This window comes from Rattus rattus, chromosome 16, assembly GCF_011064425.1.
Source record: "Rattus rattus isolate New Zealand chromosome 16, Rrattus_CSIRO_v1, whole genome shotgun sequence".
Taxonomy (NCBI): Eukaryota; Metazoa; Chordata; class Mammalia; order Rodentia; family Muridae; genus Rattus; species Rattus rattus.
Window position 1 is genome coordinate 43,728,115 of NC_046169.1, and position 17,621 is coordinate 43,745,735.

The 17,621-nt window shown below is 50.0% G+C and overlaps 1 protein-coding gene across 1 annotated transcript in view; it reads right to left on the reverse strand.

Annotated features, from left to right (window-relative positions):
• Nucleotides 1–376: 376 nt before the first annotated feature.
• Nucleotides 377–17,621, reverse strand: part of Galnt9 (polypeptide N-acetylgalactosaminyltransferase 9) — a 78,473-nt gene continuing 61,228 nt past the window's right edge. The window contains exons 7-11 of the mRNA XM_032886805.1: nucleotides 7,504–7,689; nucleotides 5,875–6,012; nucleotides 3,441–3,536; nucleotides 2,398–2,565; nucleotides 377–1,241 (exon numbers count right to left, since the gene is read on the reverse strand). Of these exons, the coding sequence (XP_032742696.1) occupies nucleotides 1,095–1,241; nucleotides 2,398–2,565; nucleotides 3,441–3,536; nucleotides 5,875–6,012; nucleotides 7,504–7,689 (735 nt within the window). The 3' untranslated portion in view covers nucleotides 377–1,094. The remainder of the gene's footprint in view (nucleotides 1,242–2,397; nucleotides 2,566–3,440; nucleotides 3,537–5,874; nucleotides 6,013–7,503; nucleotides 7,690–17,621) is intronic.

Genomic DNA, 17,621 nt, shown 5'->3' on the forward strand with positions numbered 1-17,621 from the left:
ATAGAACAGGACGGGCCACTGTGTCCTGGGGTGGCTGTCTGTGAGGACATTGGCTATGTTCATACAACTCTCCTGCTCTTTATCTTAGAAACTCTGGCTTTCAGATGCAGGTACAGCTGCCCAGTGTTAGGCCACATTTTCCAGTTCTGCCCAGCAGGGATGGTGACAGCTGGCGCCTCCATGTCTATCTTCCCCCTTCAACATCTGGGCAACAACACAGCGAGGCCAGCTCTCCTGGACCACGAGGGCAGACACGTCCTAGCAAAGACATCTGGAAGTGTTCCATACAACTCAAGACGTTAAGAGCCATGCAGCACGGTCTTCGCCCTGTGCTACAGTTCAAACGCTGCGGCCACACAACATCTCAGACCACAGGTATGGCTGTGTGCCAGTAAAACTTTATTTATAAAACAAGTGAGGGGCTGGGGGGATCATTTGACGATGCCTGCTGTAGAAATGGCAGAACAACAGGAGACTTCACTTCCCAGGCTGAGACTCCCCCCCCCACTCCCACCCAGTGACTGCCAAGCTGACCCTTGGGAAGAAAGGTGAGCTGGGTCTCATCCCTGTGATCGCTTCCCATTGCCTTGTTACCAGAACACAAGCGGCCACCCTCAAAGTTTGCCCTGGGTTATGGTGAGGTTGAGCAGGTGAGCGAGGGCAGCTGAGCTGAGAGGCCCTAACCTGCTAGGACAGGGTGCTTGTTGTGAGGACGCACCCCCTGCCCTCAGCACTGAATAGCTGAGTCTGTTTCCCTATGGGTTATGTACAGGGACTTAGCACATGCGTGGTGGCTATCCTCGAAGCCGGTTGGGGAACACTGTAGAAAAGGCACGTGATTTGGCATGAGTGTGCGCTGTCCTCAGATGTCCTCCCTCAGGCAGAGCTGCCTGTTCCACAAAAGTTTGGTTCCTAATACAGGCTGGAGCTGTCTTGGCTATCCCTGGTGACAGGGCCCAGCCCTGAGGTGTGCAGGGCCCACATTGCTCTTGGGTCTGTGGGGGTGGGCTCCAGCCCAGGACCTTCTAAGTCCTGGAACATTCAAGAGTCCAAGGGCCTGAATGTGTGGAGGTGATCCGGGAGGGGTGCAGAAGTCAGGGCTTGGCGTGTTTGATCCAGTTTCGGATCATCCACTTCTGCCCTGAGCAGCGCTGCACCACCAACCTCAGCCCAAAGTTGGCATCTTTAGACATCTCTACCTCCAGACACCGACCTGTGTCTCGGCTCACGATGGGGCCACTCTGTAGGACAGGAGAAACAGAGTCAGCTTGGGAGTCCGGGATGTGTTGCTGATGAGGGGTGATCCTAGCCCCACCCTGGTTCCTGCACTACCACCGTAAAGATGTAGGGAACCTGTTTCTTTGGAATACCTGCACCTCCTCATCTCCCCTTCAGCTAGCCACTCTCTTCAGTTCTCCGAGGTTCAAAGATCTTCCAAGAACACATCTAGGGTCACCCAAGACTGTCCTCTTCCTGGGTGCCCTTTGGTCCTTTTAATTATTGGTATCTCCGTGGCCCGCAAACATTGCGCCTTAAGTCTGGTGACTTTGGAACCCTCTTCTGCAGATTCTCTGTGCTGTCTATCCTTCATTGGTATCTCCATGGCCCTTGAGTCTGGTGACTTTGGAACCCTCTTCCATTGTCTGTGTTGGCTTTCACTGTCTATCCAGCCAGCCTCCTGGGAACCTTAGAACCTCAGTGGCTCATCAAGCAACAGTGGCAGCCAGAGTAGCTAGACCCCGCCTTTCTGCTCCTACAAATCACTCATGCTGGCAGAACAACACCCAAGGGATCCTCTGTGTGGGATCCCTAGAGGCACAGAGCCAGAAGATCAGAGGACACGTGACCCATAGAGGCTGGTGCTGAGTGGGTCAGGATGCACAGGAAGAGATAGTGAGGGGACCGGACCTGGATCAGGGCCCAGAGACCCAGAGGAGCAGGGCTTGACATAAATGAAGGGCAGTGGGGAAAAGGTTAGATTCAGAACCCAATGCATCAGAGCCCCGAGGAGTTCTAGTGGCCAGGGCTAGTCTTAAACCCATCCTCTCCCTCTGTGTCTGAGTCCAGGTGCTGGGGCAGGCAAGACTGTGCCCCTCTCTTCCTGTGTGAGTCAGGGCCAGTTTTATAAACTTTCTGACAGGGAATGAGGTGATCAGTCTTGAATATCGCCCTGATTTGATTTGATTGGTAAGTGTCTACGGTGGCAAAGCACAGCTCTGCACGTGTCTGTGAGGGTCTTTGCAGAGGTTAACCGCCACGATGTGAGCTGTTCTGCTCTGCCACTGTGGTGAGCCCTCTGAAACCATGAACCAAAACAAATCTCTCCCTTCAGCTGTTTCACTATTTGCCACAGCCATGAGGTCTGACTTTCCGGGACTGTCAGCCCCATCCACTGACCTGGGTGAAGTCCCACAGTCTCTGCGTAGGCCTGGCCACATCCTCACACTTCTTTAAGGTGGGCATGCGTCCCCGGCCGTCATCTACCAGGCACTTGGAGTCTGGCAGAAAGGCGGTAGAGCCCAGGGGGCCCAGCTGCAGGAGGCCATCAGCACTGTAACGCACCAGCTGGGGAGACAGTGGGAGCTGTGAGTGGAACTTGGGTTCAGGCTCAAGGAACCCTGAGCCTAAATGTATGTATCTATGCACAGGCCTTCATCAATACCCAAGGTCACAACTTTCCTCTTTAGTGTGGCCATGTCTGCCCTGATCACGGCATGAGGTACCTTCTCAGGTGCTCATGTCCCGGCAGCACCAGCTTCCTCAACTTGGACCTGGGAAAATGGTGCCGGTCAGGGGACTGACACCCAGATGTTGACAAGAGACTGGAGAGACAGCATTTACATCTCCACTAAAAGCCCCCTTTGCCCTCAAGCAGAGGCCATGCCCTCTCCCACTCACTGGGGCCATTGTCTCAGAGCAGGCGTCTTGCAGTCTGAAATTAAGAAGCACCCAGAGACTGACTGTCTCTATCCCTGTTGGAGGCAGCAAAACCAGAGGCTCACAGAAATCCAGGTCTACCCACATGGGTGTTCATGAATGAGGCTCGAGGTATGCAACCCCAGCTTTGAGCTGCACACGGCTCTTAGTCAAGTCCGGCAAGCTTTGGGGCTCCCCTAACAAGAACGGAATAGAAACAACTGTTTTCCCCCATGAAACCTCATTTAACTCCTCATTGTGACTCCCACTTAGTCCACAAGACCGTCAGAGAAAGCAGGTGCTGCCTATCCCATTCAGATGGTGGAGAAACCGAGGCATAGGACTGTCCATGACTTGCCAAGGCCCATTTGACCCAATGTTTTTAAACTTATGGCACCCACAGCCTCCAGAGTCCCAAGATGCTCCAGCCTCTCCTGAGCTTGGCTCCAACAGCACGGGGACTTGCTGTGACCTATTCCGTGCCTACCTGCCCGCCTTCCCCGTGAGGTCTAGACGCTGCCCACCTGTGAGGACATGCCATGGCAAGGGTAAAGAATGGCTCGGTCATCGTCTTCTGCCCCCTGGTCCAAGCAGTAGCCGCTGGCTTTGCTGTTTCTCACCTATATCCAGAAGTAACAGAGAAACGGCAGGTCACTGAGGAGGGTCCCGGGGCTGAGGGAAGACAGCCAGGAGCTCTCCCACCCTGCCTCCCACTTTGTAGCTGGCTGCGATGAGACAGGTATGAACTTTACATCCTCCCTTGGGTAAGACCCTGGGACTTGGCATCTGCCTGGGGTAGGCAAGAGGTATGGTCCCTAGGGAGGAGGCAGGAAAAAAAAAGGGGGTGGCAACTCTGGCTCTGTAGGCAGCCTGGAAAGAGATGACTCTGTCACATAAACATGTGCTCTGTGAATATATGGACAGCTAGCTGGCCCCCAGTAGATGAAGGTGGATTTGGTCAATAGAATGGCTCATGAACATCCCTGTGCTAACACCTCCCCTTGGGCAGCTAGCTGCAGAGGCTACTCTGCCTCCAAGACACTTTGGCTAAGGTCTACAGTAAAACGACTGTGTATAGCTGTGAACCCAGGAGACAGTTGTAGGTTCCTCAGAGAACCCACTTGGATGCTCACAGGACCCAGCCAACAGCCAGCTGATCTCTAGTCTATGTAACAAGCACAGGGGGGCACCCACTGCAGCCCCTGCCCATCAGAACAGTGGTGACCCTGGACTCTGATCCAGGAGAGCGGTGTTCCGTTTCACCCCACTGGGATTCAGGTTGTGGAGTTTGCAATAAGTCAGCCCATGGGCCTGGCCCTAGGATGGGAGAAATCCTGCGGTCACAGCATTCAGGTTGGGAATGGATCCCACAGTTGGCACAGTGGGAAGAACAACACAGGAGAGCAGAGAACTCTCCCTTCATCTCCACTTGAATGTCCAGAAAACCTTCGTGCCCATAAGCTGGATCTGACTAAGGGGTTACCAACGGGTGATGGTTCTGCAAGGACTACCCACCAGGCCCCTCAACCCTGAGTGTTGTTCCAGGGCTAGCCTGTCTGTAGGGAGGCTAGGCTGCCCTCATGAAGTTGAGGAGTTAGGAGCAGGGGGTTGCTGCTGTCTGTGAAATGCCTTCCTTTCTCCCTGACAGTTCTGTAGTGAGAGACCTTAGATTCCAGACCTGGGTCAAGGTAAGAACACAGTGCCTTCTCCCCAGCTCTAGAGAGATCCCTGTACACAGTTGTGCACTTGGGAGCTCAGGGTGACACATGGGTCTTGGTACAGCTGGTGTGCCAGCACTCAAGTGTACATGTATATGCACATGTAAGTGTTTCTGTATATGCACATAGTGCATGTACTGTGGTGTGAATGTAGCTATGTGGTACCAGTGCACAAATGTGTAGCCTTCCATGTTTCATGGGAGGGGTGGTACATGGATGAAAGTATTTGGGGAGCTCCATGTACATGAACAGGAACAATATGCACCTGTATGTGTATGTGTATGTGTATGTGCACTTGTACTCATGTACAGACATGCATCAGTATGTGTACACATGCTATGAACTTATGTATAACATGCGAGTGAATGACTACAGGCTTCACACATGTAAATACATAAGTTCACATATTCACACATGTATGAATGCACTGTCCTGTGTAATAATGCACTCATGCACACATGTATCTTGATATGAATGCATGTGAATATATGCACAGATGTGTGCAGATGATGCACGCTAGGCATGCATGTGATTTTATGCATTTGTCGGCATGTGTGTGATTGCATGTCTACATACACATGTGCAGTATGCATGTGTGAATGTCTGTTCATGCATGTGAGTGCATATACACAGGCCTATCGATTTGGGTATATTTCTTAGAGAAGTTGATTTTTGTCAGGCACTGCAGCGTACATCTTTAATCTTGGCAGGAAGATCTTGGTGAGTTTGATACCAGCATGGTCTACATCGAAAGTTCTAGAACATCCAGGGCTATATTGAGAGACCCTGTTTTAAAAAAACCCAATTAATTAATTAATATTCATTTCGTGTGTGGGCGCATACCTGTCGTGGTATGCGTATGGCAGTCAGAGGGCAACTGGAGGGAGTTGGTTTTCTGCTTCTACCTTATAGGTCCCAGGGATCAAACTCAAGTCATCAGGCTTGGCAGCAATCACCTTCACCTGCTGAGCCATCTCACTGGCCCATTTATTTGCGTATATTTTTTGCATGCAAATGTGTAAGTATGGACTCAATAGTGATTATGCTCACAAACACGGGCGTAACCGTGTCATTTGGGTATACCCCAATATCCCAGAATGTGCACAGGAATATACACATTTATGCTGGTGAGTTTCTGGTGTCAGGGCACAGGATGCTGGGGCACGAGATCTTGGGGGTAGGTCTGGGGTGCTGGGCAGAAAGCCCACCACCCCAGCAGGGCCGTGTGCAGAGGCGGTACCTCTCCGTACGTGAGGGTGTTGTTGTAGATCCTCATCTCGGGGTACACGTTCTCCAGGTACCATTTGAAGCTACGGCATTTTAACTTCTGACGCAGGGCCAGCCTCTCAGACACATCCCCAAAGTCCACTCCTGGGTTCTACGGGACACAAGCATGCAAGACAGGGTAAGTGTTACAGATCTATGCTACCCTATGGTTAGATCTTTCCCTGTGTCAGGGACTCTTGGGCTCCCCATCCTATGAGGAGCTGCAGTTGTAGCCTTGGACCACCAGGGCCTCATCTTGGTCTCCTAACCTGGAACTCACAGAGGCTCTGGCTGTGTGTACAGACTTGGCCTGTCCACAACTGCTCTGCTTTGGGGAAGAAACATGAGATATTTTTTTCTTCCTGCCTAATCTATGTTGGGTTTGCCTGTGATTCAGTGATACTCATGGTGGGGCCTTGGACCACAAATTATCAGCTGCACTCAGTTTGATTTCTGGGGGTGGGGTTGTCACCACAACTGAGCCCCAGACACAGAAGCTCATGGAACTACAGGGGATGTACGCTTATTAGTACTGGGAAGGCTACACAGGGGATTCATGGGTCCTGCAAATCCATGCATCTCCTTCCTAGCTATGCCTACCCAGCAGCTCTGCTGAGTTTGTGGTCCTTCAAGTGAACTGTGGAGCCTGAGCTGTTGTGGGGCCCAGTACCCCTTCTGGGTCCTGAGCCATCATGAACTTCCTTCTAGCTTGACTGGGTGGAGCTGGGGTAATAAACCTTGTAACGTGTGGCCCCCATGATTGGCTGTGATGTCCTATGTTCCCTTCCAATGTGAACAGAGATAGAGTTGTGTGTTCTCTAAATCAGCTTGCATTATAGAGAGCAGGATCTTTGGGTTTTGCCTCTACTATACGAAGGCCGTATGTTCTAATGGGGCCCTGATGCTTGAGGCTGGAGGGAAACCCAAAAGCAGACCTTGCAGGTCCTGGGTTAAGGTGGTCAGTCTCCTGCATCTCGGCAGGGTTGCAAGGGATGCAGGGTGGTCCACTGCAGACCCTCCACACGATTATCCAAATGGCAGCTGTGCTGCCTTAGTGGAGGTGAAGCAACATAGGAGGGCGAAGAGAGACATTTCAAAAGGTTAAGTTGGCCAGACATGGTGAGGCCTCCGTGACCCCAGCCCAAGAGGGAAAGAAGCAAGACTATGGTGAGTGAAGGCCAATAGCAGACTATTGCAGAGTGAGACCCCATTTAAAACAAATTCAAGAAAGCACACACATTCCCTGAATCAGCATACAAGGACTGGTTCTGATTATAGGACAAGGAGATAAAAAGAGGTTGTTTCCAAGAGACTGGATCAGCTGGAGAAGACTGATGTGGGAATACTGGAGTGAGGCTCTTGGATGACCTTTACTTACAACCTTTGGTGGCTACTTGTAACTTGGAATGATTACCTATAGGAAGGAGAAGGTTGTGGCCACTATGGCTGAGCCAACGCGATGAGAAGTCCTTTCCTATTTGAGCTACCATGTGGGGGAGGCTGCCTGGATCTGGCCCAGTATTCTAGAATCCCTCATTCCAATTCCTTCCCTAGGGTCTACAGGCTTCCCTGTATCTGTCCACCCCACCCATACCCGCCTTACTGTCATGGGGATATTCCATGCCATGTAGACGTGGGACTTAAAATCATCCATCCACACCTCGGCGGCCCTCAGTGCGTTACGCTTGGCGTAGTAGTCAATGTCATTGTTATATGGCTTTTTGGTACGCTCAATGTGGGCCACACGGGAGCAGGGGAGTACCTCCATGCTGCCACCACACTGCCACACCTGGGGAAGAGAGGAATGGTTAGAGACCTAGGCGGCCACCTGACATACAATGAGAGGGTCCCTGAGCCACTGGAATCCAGACACGTTGGATTTGTTAGAGAAAGGTATCTAAGGAGAAGCCATGGACTGTAGACTGTATCCACCAGGGCTTGAGCGTGAAACTACCTCCCCTTTGGGATTTCCTGTCATGCCTGATTTATCTTCCACGTGGTATGACCATGGATTTGTAGCCATCCACCTCACTCAGCGCTCTGAGTAGGAACTCTCAATAACTACCCTCCCAGTCCAGTTTAGGCCAGTCAGCCTAAAGCTAGTTTGAGTTGAATAAAAAGAGTTACCAGTTGCCTAACAGCAACTCAATTGGAAACCACCACCCCCACCCCATCCCATCCCATCCCCCACTCCCGCCACCCTAAGCAATTTTAGATGCTTTCTTCCCAGTGTGTGGTGCTGTTTTGGCAGCCTGTGGAAATACCAAGAGGCGGGACTGGGATGCAGGAAGTAAGTCACCAGGCATGAAACCTACTTCCTGTCATACTCTACATCCTAGTCAACCATGATGTGAGTGCCTACATCGTGTTCTTGACACCAAAGGCACACCTACTTCCGTTGCCAAGCCTTCTCCACCATGAGGGATGGAGCCTGTGAAACTGTGCACCCAAATAAAAGTTACCTTACTTAAGCTGTTGCTACTGGGCGTTTTAGTCACAGTGAACTGAAGATCACACACGGCCTCTGGTACCCTAAGCAAACACACATATGCAATAGAAGGTGGAGTAGTTTGCTTTCTCAGAGAACAGACACTGAATCCATCTGCTGCTCTGTGGTAGAAATGGGTTTCACACTCTGGGACAAAGCACAGGCCTGCCCTACCCATTTCTACCCAGCTTGTCTCTCCCCAGCTAACCTCCATGGTCATCTCGAGCTGGGCTAGCACGTGGCTCATTCGTGTTGCTTTCTGTCTGCCCAGGAGTGGGATGGTTACATAGGTGTTCTTTGGATCTACTTCCTCCTGTGTGGTCCCACCTCCTTAAACCTTCCATCATTTCCCACTAGCTATAGGGGACATTTTTATTTTCAAACTGAGACACAGTAATAAAAACAAGAGAATAGCCGAGAAAATTCTAGACAGATAATGAGGACATATTCAGCTGAGACATAGTCTTTTATAAAACAATGAGGTAATGGCTAAAAGTAGAAAGTTCAAAACAGACACAACACACACACATACACATAAACACATACACACACATATATATAGACACATACATATATAGACCCAAACATATATACACATAAACACACATACACACATACATACACATACATATACATACATATACACACCCATACATACATATACATAAACACACATATCACATACACATACATACACAGACATATATAGACACACATATATACATAAAACCACACACATATTTACACAAATATATGTACATATATATATACACATATATACACACATATATATAGACAGACACACACATATAGAGACACACATATATACACAGAACCACATATGTATATACACAAACATACACTCATATGTATACTCATACACACACATATAGAGACGCATACACACATATTTATAGACACTCATATACATAAAACCACATGTGCACAAGTTTACACACAAACACACACAGACATGCACACACACACACATATACTACTCACACACCAACACAGACAAGCATATATACTACACACCAAATGCACACCACGAACTGACACATATGCATACATACCACATACAATAATACACACAGGCATACACACATGCAGAGTATGTGGCAGAGGTTGTTGTTCTTGTGGCAAAGGAGGGAGGAACCTCTACTTTAAAACAGTGGAAAGGCAATTAGGACCTCACTTCTGTGCAAGCACGCACTGCACACTGACCAAGCTCTCAGAGTGGGAACTCTGTGGTGCCAACAGGAAGGTATTTAAAGGACTGATGGCTTCATGTTATCCCTTCAGAAAACACCAGGAAAAGCCCAGTGCCCAGAATGCAAGCCAAAAGCAACAGGAATGGGTTTCCCAACCACACAGGGAGCTCATATCCCTGAGGGCAGAACGGCTCTTCAACGAGCCAGAGAAGGAGGGGCAAGCAAGCAAAGCCAGCCAGGGAGGGAAAAACATATGGTGAACACTTGCACACAGTGTTCAGACTCATTCAAAACCACAAAGCTAGGTCCTCAGTGTCTGTCATAGTTGCAGAAAATAAAAAAATGACAGCTGATCAGCCCCCACATATCACAAGGCTTGGAAAATGGCTTCCCTCAGGCATCACTGCCAAAGAAAATATTCCACACACCACACACATACACATACACACACACACACATACACCACACAAACATATACAACACATATCATGCATGTACACAAATACCACAACATGTATATACCATACACATATGCACATACCACACACATACATATGTATACACATACACACACCACACAAATACATATATGCACAAAGACCACATTGTACATCATACACATGCACATATATATCACATGCATGCAGACATATCACACATGTATACATATTACATACGTGTATACAAACTACACACATACATATACAGATACCACACTCATTGCACATATATACCTATCACACTCATATATACATATAGATGTACAATCTATATATAATGTACATACATATACCACAGGCACACACACACATATGTGCACATTGAAATATAACACACACGTAAACATACAAATATCCTTCTGGGTGCAGAAAAAGGGACTAACGTTTGTATCAAAAGCTGTGCAAATACAAGACTCATCTGACTGAGTAACTCCATTTCCAGAGACATATTACAAAGGGTGACTGAGCCATGACAGCAGTCAGACCAAGCTGTCCCTTCCAGGCTGGTGACATAGAGAAGCCACAAGTGCCTGCCAGGCCGGTACCATGAGTGGAAGAGGAACTATGGATACACATCCACAGCAGACCTGCTGTTGCAGCCGGTCACCCCAAGGATATCTGTAGACCCACACCCAAGACACAGACGTAAATAACACAGGACAACGCTCATCACACACGACCTACCGCACGCAAGCGCACACACGCATATCCACAAGCAGGTTCCAAGCAGGGGCACACCTCCTGCTGACAACTGGGCAATTCCAATTCTATCTGAGCCAGTGTGCCTCGTCCCAGCCCCCGCCACATCAGGCTGACTTAAGTAAAACAGTGTTTAAGCAGCGTCTTTCAGAGCCACCGTGAACCCACGGCGTTTAGTCCTTAAACAGTTCTCACGGGCTCCTCTACAATGGATTGGCAAACAGGCTGAGATAGATGTTGGTGTGGGTGAATGAACAGAGTCCAGCGTGATTGCAAGTCTCAGGGGATCTTGGAAGACACTGTGTCTGTGATGCAGATACCCTTCATCCTCTCTCTCTGCCCCCAGGCAATGCCTGCCCCCCCCCCCCGACAGATGGAGCTTGTGGATGTGTGAATAGTTGGCAGGTGAGGATGCTTAGTTTGTGGCTACTCTTGCCCAACACCCAGACAGCAAAGGGCCCCTCTGCCCTGTCTCACACAGGCATTCTTAGGTGAGGATTGAAGTTGTGTGGCAGCCACAGTGTGGTCCCTGGGGTGGGTCCAGGCTAGCCCCTCTCTTTGCATGGCAGAGTTGCCCCTGGAAAACTCTTGGCAGCAGCCATTAACGTCAGAGCTGTTGGAAGCAGGCTCCTTGTAGGCCACCCACTTGCAGGGGAGCACCTGAGACACCCCAATATAAATAGTGACCGTGTGGTAATGATCTCAGATCCGACACAAATCTAAGTTGCTCTCTCAGCCTCGGTCACCTTGGATTGAGGTCTGATACCCTCTTGGGACTCATATCCTGGGGAATAGCCCACTACCTGCCTCAGACACATACCTCGCTCAGTTATAACCTCCTGTCTCCTCTCCTCCCTAGAATTTTGCTCTCATGAGGCCTGAGGATATAGCTCAGTGCAGAACATTTGCGTCTCCCAAGTCTAAAAGCCCTTGATGTTACTATGGTGCATACGGCCAGTGACTGTAGCTCAGGGATGATGCAGGATCCATCTAAAATGGGCTGCAGTACTGGCTGGGAAGGGTAAGGAGAGGGGAGCTAGTTGCAGACTCTTACGGTCTGTTCTCGGGGTTGCAGATACCGTGATCTAGCAGAGAATCATGCCAGGGAAATGTATGTCCTTGAGGAGCTCCCCTACCAGACAGACAGAATTCTCCCCCATGCAGTCTGCATGTGCTTTGGCCGAACAGAAGCATGGAGGGGCTGAGGGATTTCCATGAGGAAGGCTGGGAAGGTGGGAGGGCTCTAAGACTGACACCTGAACAGAGACACAAAGGTTCCCGTTCGTCGTTCGGTGGGAGCCCGGCAAGCTGTGCGGCCAGCAGGGTAAAGTGGCCATGGTGGAGAAAGAGCGGCTCAGAGGGAGAGAGCGCGGCGTGTGTACCTGTTCGGGATGCTGGTTTGCAGCCACAGGTCTATACTCTGCTCCCTGTTCTCACGTCTCTGACCTGTGATTAATATGATGGCCCACACAGCCTTTCTAATCGACTCAATCCAATTAGAGGGACTCCGAAGTCTCCAGGTCAATTTTCATCCCTGTGATTGTAGAAATACCAGCTGCACGTCCCCTAATGAGGAAAGTCCTGGAGCCAATTAGGGGGGAAATGATTCTGCTGTGTCCATTAGGTTTAATAAAGGTCAGGACAAAAATCTAACGAAGACTGCTTTGGAAAGGCGGCTGCAGAGCGGGAGCTCAGACGCTCGCTCCTGCGCTGCAAACTGCCTGCGTTTGAGGAGCAGGATATGTGCTCTGTCAGGTACTGAGAATCACCACTAGCCAGGACTCCACCCCACAGAGGCTGGCTTTCACCTTGGAGCTGATTTTTGCAAGGAAGAAGAAGTTTGTTGGTTTGGTTTGGGTTTTCAAGACAGGGTTTCTCTTTGTACCCTTGGCTGTCCTGGAACTCACTCTATAGACCAGGCTGGTCTCAAATTTACAGAGATCCACCTGTTTCTGATTCACCTGAGCTGGTATCAAATGTGTGCACCACGGCCACCCAGCTGAAACCCTGTTCTTATTCTGAAGAGCCACTTTGAGGGATTGTGTTCTAGGGGCTGGAAGGATAACAACTCAGTGGTTAAGAGCATTGTACAGGCATGAAGATGATCGGAGCGAAGACCCGTAGACGGCTGATGGGTTCAAGAGGAGCTTTGCCGTGACTGGGGAAACACAGTCCATCAATTTATACCAAAGATTGAGCAGAAATTGGTGCAAATGCCCTGGCCACACCCACTTCCTGCCTATGCAAGGGAACTGTTCATCTTGGTTTATGAGTCTCTGGGAGACTCCCCCCTGCGCTGCAAAACCCCAACCCCCACCCCGTGCCAGGTGTGACAGCAACAGGTTGAACCGGTAACAAGAAGAAAAGGCTATGGTAGTGGGACAGCAGGGGTAGCAGCAGCAGCAGTGACAAGAGGCAGGGACAAGGGTAAAGAGACAAGGAACAGAAACAACATGGCAAGATGGGGGTTGGGAGGAGGTAGTGAGCAAGTCAGGGCAGGTGGAGAGTGGATACTGGAAAAAAGAAGAGAGCCCTAGACAAGGACGTATGGGTCCTGGCTGTTGGAAGAATTACACAAAGCTGCAAAGCTTTAAGGGCTAAATTCCTGACCTCCAAAGCCTGAGAGCTGTAACTCCTGTCATTCCGGGTCAAAGGATCCCAGCACCTAAGGCTTACTTGAGAGCTGTGTCACCAGCAGTTGGCATTCCAGCTGCTCTGAGCTGCCACCATTTATTTACTGTGGCTTGAAGCTGAGGGTCACAGGAGCTGCCAAGTACTTGGGCTGCTGGTGGTTAAGGCCCAGGGCTATAAGCCTCTGAGTGTCCAGAGAAAAGCATTTCTACCTTCTGAAGGGCCCAGAGCCATAGGCGTCTGGGTCTGCCACTCCAGTACCCAGGCCTCAGGAAATACAGGGCCCAGAATGCCCTGGAAGAGCATCTCCTTTCTACTCAGGATTCCCATCTGGGCAGAGCAGAAGGACGGGGCCAGCTGTTGGTGACTTTCCCCTCTGTGTGCATTCACGCGTGTTCTCCTGGTTCCTCTCAGGATGGGGCCGCATACGGTTAGATGGGCATTTCCATTATGAGGTGTCATAGTCCTCCCCAGCATGGATCTCAGCCTCGGTGATCAATCACGCCAGAGCCCATGAATATGTTAGCTGTGACAGAACAATAGGCCCTTGGAGACACCCCAGCCATATCCAACTTCACACAGTGGGTGGCGGCAATGGGCCCTGGACAGGCAGAGGCATCAGTCATCCAGTGGGGTGGGCACTGGGTTTTTTAGACTTGGGAGGTGGATGGCTAATCTGGATTGTTGACTTGCTAAGACTTAGAATCACCCCTGAGCCTGTCTGTGAGGAAGTTTCTCGGTTGGGTTAACTGAGGAGAGAAGGCAGCACCATCACTGAATAGAAGAGAAAGCAACTGAGAGCGAATGTCCACCTTTGCATCCTGACCGGGGACACAGTGTCATCCGCTGTCTCACACCCCTGACACCATGACACCCCCCCCACCATGCTCACAGACTGCACTTCCAAGCGACAAGCCAAAACAAGCCTTTCCTTCCTTCCTCCCATAAGTTGTTTTTGTTGTCATAGCAATAGGAAGAGTGACTGAGACAGGAGGTGAGTGCAGAGTCCAGGGACACAGCACAGGAGTCCACCAAGACCTGGGCACAGCAGCTGCTGTCACTGAACATGCCAAAGACCCAGCTCTCCTGAACCATCAGGGAGATGGGCTCCATACCTGGTTACCTTCGCTCACTCCTGACTTCCTTAGTCTTTTTTTCCAAGTACCCAGGGGCAGCTTTCTCTCTTTAAAAAGCTACTTTACGCCCACCTACCTTAGGAATGGAAAAAAAAAGTCACGTTTGACCCTGACCCTCACCCCACAGGCAGTTCCCAACAGCCACTAACCGTCCCTGTCCTGTCTGTCCCTTTCCAGTCTAAGCCACAGACATCCTGTGATGGGCCAGCCAGCAGTGATGGCTTGCTACCACTGTCATACCCACTGTCTTGCCATCTCTAGCTGGGGTCTGTCCTGACTCCTTGTTTGCTTCCAGACCATCTGGGCACTATGGGTGAGGGCTGCCCAAATTTCAGTGTGCCCTGGATCTCTCTGCTGGAAAGTCCTCTTTGTCCACACACATGTGCTGGACCCGGTGGTCATCTCAGGGTCACTGTGGGGAGCAGGAACATAGCCTGAAGGCTATGATCTGAGCAAAGCAGCTTCCATGATTGCTACTGACGGCAGAGATGCCTGTTCTCTGGCGATTTCTAGAACCGCCCCCCACGTAGGAGCCATTTTCCATCATCTATTCTTTAATTCTAGAGGCCTGTTTAGAGAACACTCACGTTTGGGAAGACTGGAGATTCTCGAAGTGGACTAGTGGATTCTCTAAGATGAGGTACCTCAGCAGGGGGCTGCCCCACAGTTAAAGGGTCCTGGAGCCACACAGCTGTCAGATGGACGAAAATTGGGAACCCTGAGGGGAGGGCAGCTCACCTTGCTTCCTCTCCATGGGCCAGGCCTGGCTCCCACACCCTCTACCCTGTTGGGGGTTCCTCCCAGGACTCTGGGTCCCTGGGTAAGTAGAGTCCCTCCCTGCAGAGCCCTCTGGAATCTTTAACAATGAAAACAGAGGGTCCTAGGCTCAGCCTTCCAAGCCTCAGCAGAGCTTCTTGGCAGTGGCCTGGCTCAGAGGAGTGCTGGCTTTCCTCCTGCCCAGCTCTGCAGGGTTGTGTAAGCATTGCTGTGTCAGCCCGCCCCACCTCCCTCCTTCCCTCCTCCTCTGATTTATTTTATCTTGCTGAAACTGTCGGTTTCCATGCAAGCTCCCCTAAATGCAGTCAGAAATAAAAACGTGATATACACGTGAGGCTCACTTGTGTGTTTCACACATGACTGGTGTGAGTGATACGCAGTCTTGCAGCACTGGAGGCTGTGATTTGCACCCTCTTCAATCCCGTGTGCAGATCTCCGTAAAGAATAAAATTTACCTCTAGGTGGAGCCACACTCTTGTCTCTTCCCTGACTGGTTAATCCGGCGGGGCAGGGCAGGACCACCCCTAGGAAGGTGGGTTCACCTTAAAGATAACTTCCCTGATGTAGAAAAAGCTCAAAGTGGCAGAATTTATTGTTAATAGAGTGGCCTTGTAGACGTAAAAATCACCAAAAAAGTAGAATTTTAGTTAAGGGGTGTGTAGCATGTAACTGGGCCTGTTAGAGATAAACAAACTTACAATGCCAGAATGTAAATGTCTGCTCATCAAGGTTGACCAGCCATTCGACTCATTCCCAAAGAACATGCCTCCTCATGCAGTGACACGGCCAGTGTTAAGTCCTGGTCTGACATAAAGCTCCCAGTTCCCTTCTTGGGGAAAAGCACAATTCTGCCAGATGGGAAAGATGAGCCCAGATAACAATATTTGAAAAGAACAACACTGGTTTACTTAAGAAATTATTCTGGGGCTGGAGAGGTGGCTCAGCGGTTAAGAGTAGTGGCTGCTCTTCCAGAGGTCCTGAGTTCAATTCCCAGCAACCACATGCTGGCTCACAACCATCTGTAGTGGGATCTGATGCCCTCTTCTGGTTGCCTAAAGACAGTGACACTCATAGTCACGTACATAAAATAAGTAAATAAATATTTTTAAAAACATTATTCTGGGGGTTGGGGATTTAGCTCAGTGGTAGAGCGCTTGCCTAGCAAGGGCAAGGCCCTGGGTTCGGTCCCCAGCTCCGACAAAAAGAAAAAAGAAAAAAAAAACATTATTCTGGCAACATCTTTGAGAACCTCCCATCTGCCCAAGTGGCCAGACTTGCGGTTTCCTGTCTCTGTTTAAATTGTTCCAAGTGTAACCTGGGGCCAGGACCTAAAAGAAACTCAAGGATGACTGTAACGTACATGAGCTGAAGTTTTATTTTACAAACTTAGTAAAATCTATTAGTAGCCAACTTGTAATTGGCCTTTAGCTCCAGTTGGCCATGCGCTTTTGGGTGAAAAGCCTTTCCTTCATCTCTAAGTATGCAGAGAGATCTCCCAATGGATGGGGCTATTATGTCTATAACATCCCTTCCTGGAATTCCAACCCCTTAGCGCAACCTCTATGAACCATGGGTTCTGCTGGTCAAACCGACCGTGAGTTCTGCCCGCCTTTGTGCGTTCTGGTTCAGGAAGATTCAAAGATTCCCTTTCTTCTTTTTATCTGGGATGCTGGTCAGAGACTAACTATGCATTTCAACTCCCTAATGCAGGCTTAGGGCTTTCTTCCCACCATCTGGCTGCCTGCCTGTCCATACTGCTGACCTCTGTGCACGTTTAACTTCTCCTCCTTCTACTGATTGTGAAGTTCACAACTTACCTGTCCTTGCTTTTTCCTGTCGACTCTAAAGCTACCCGAAGCCTGCTCTTTGTCCTCTAGGAAGTCAGAGCCTAGCACAGGCCTGCTACACACAGCCTCTGTCCCCGAGTCTTACTAGCACAAGTAGAGCCCTGACCACCAGCTTCCAAATCCAGCCTGATTTTTTTTTTCTCTTTTTTTGAACAACCATTCTCTCCACAAAGTACTGGGAACTCGGACGGTGCAACTAAGACTTGGGGAAGGCTGCAGTGAGGTGTCTCACAGTAACAGGGCTACATGGATGCTGAACTTCGAAGGGACTTCGGGATCTGAGACATGCGTCCACAGTCAGCCCCACACCCCTGAGGCATCTCTGTCCTTCCAGATGCTCAAAACCGATATGGAGGGGAAGCTGTATGCCCCCTCCCTTTCCACTGCCTACCACCAAACATGGCTGGCCTCTTTCAGGATAGCTCAGAGTCT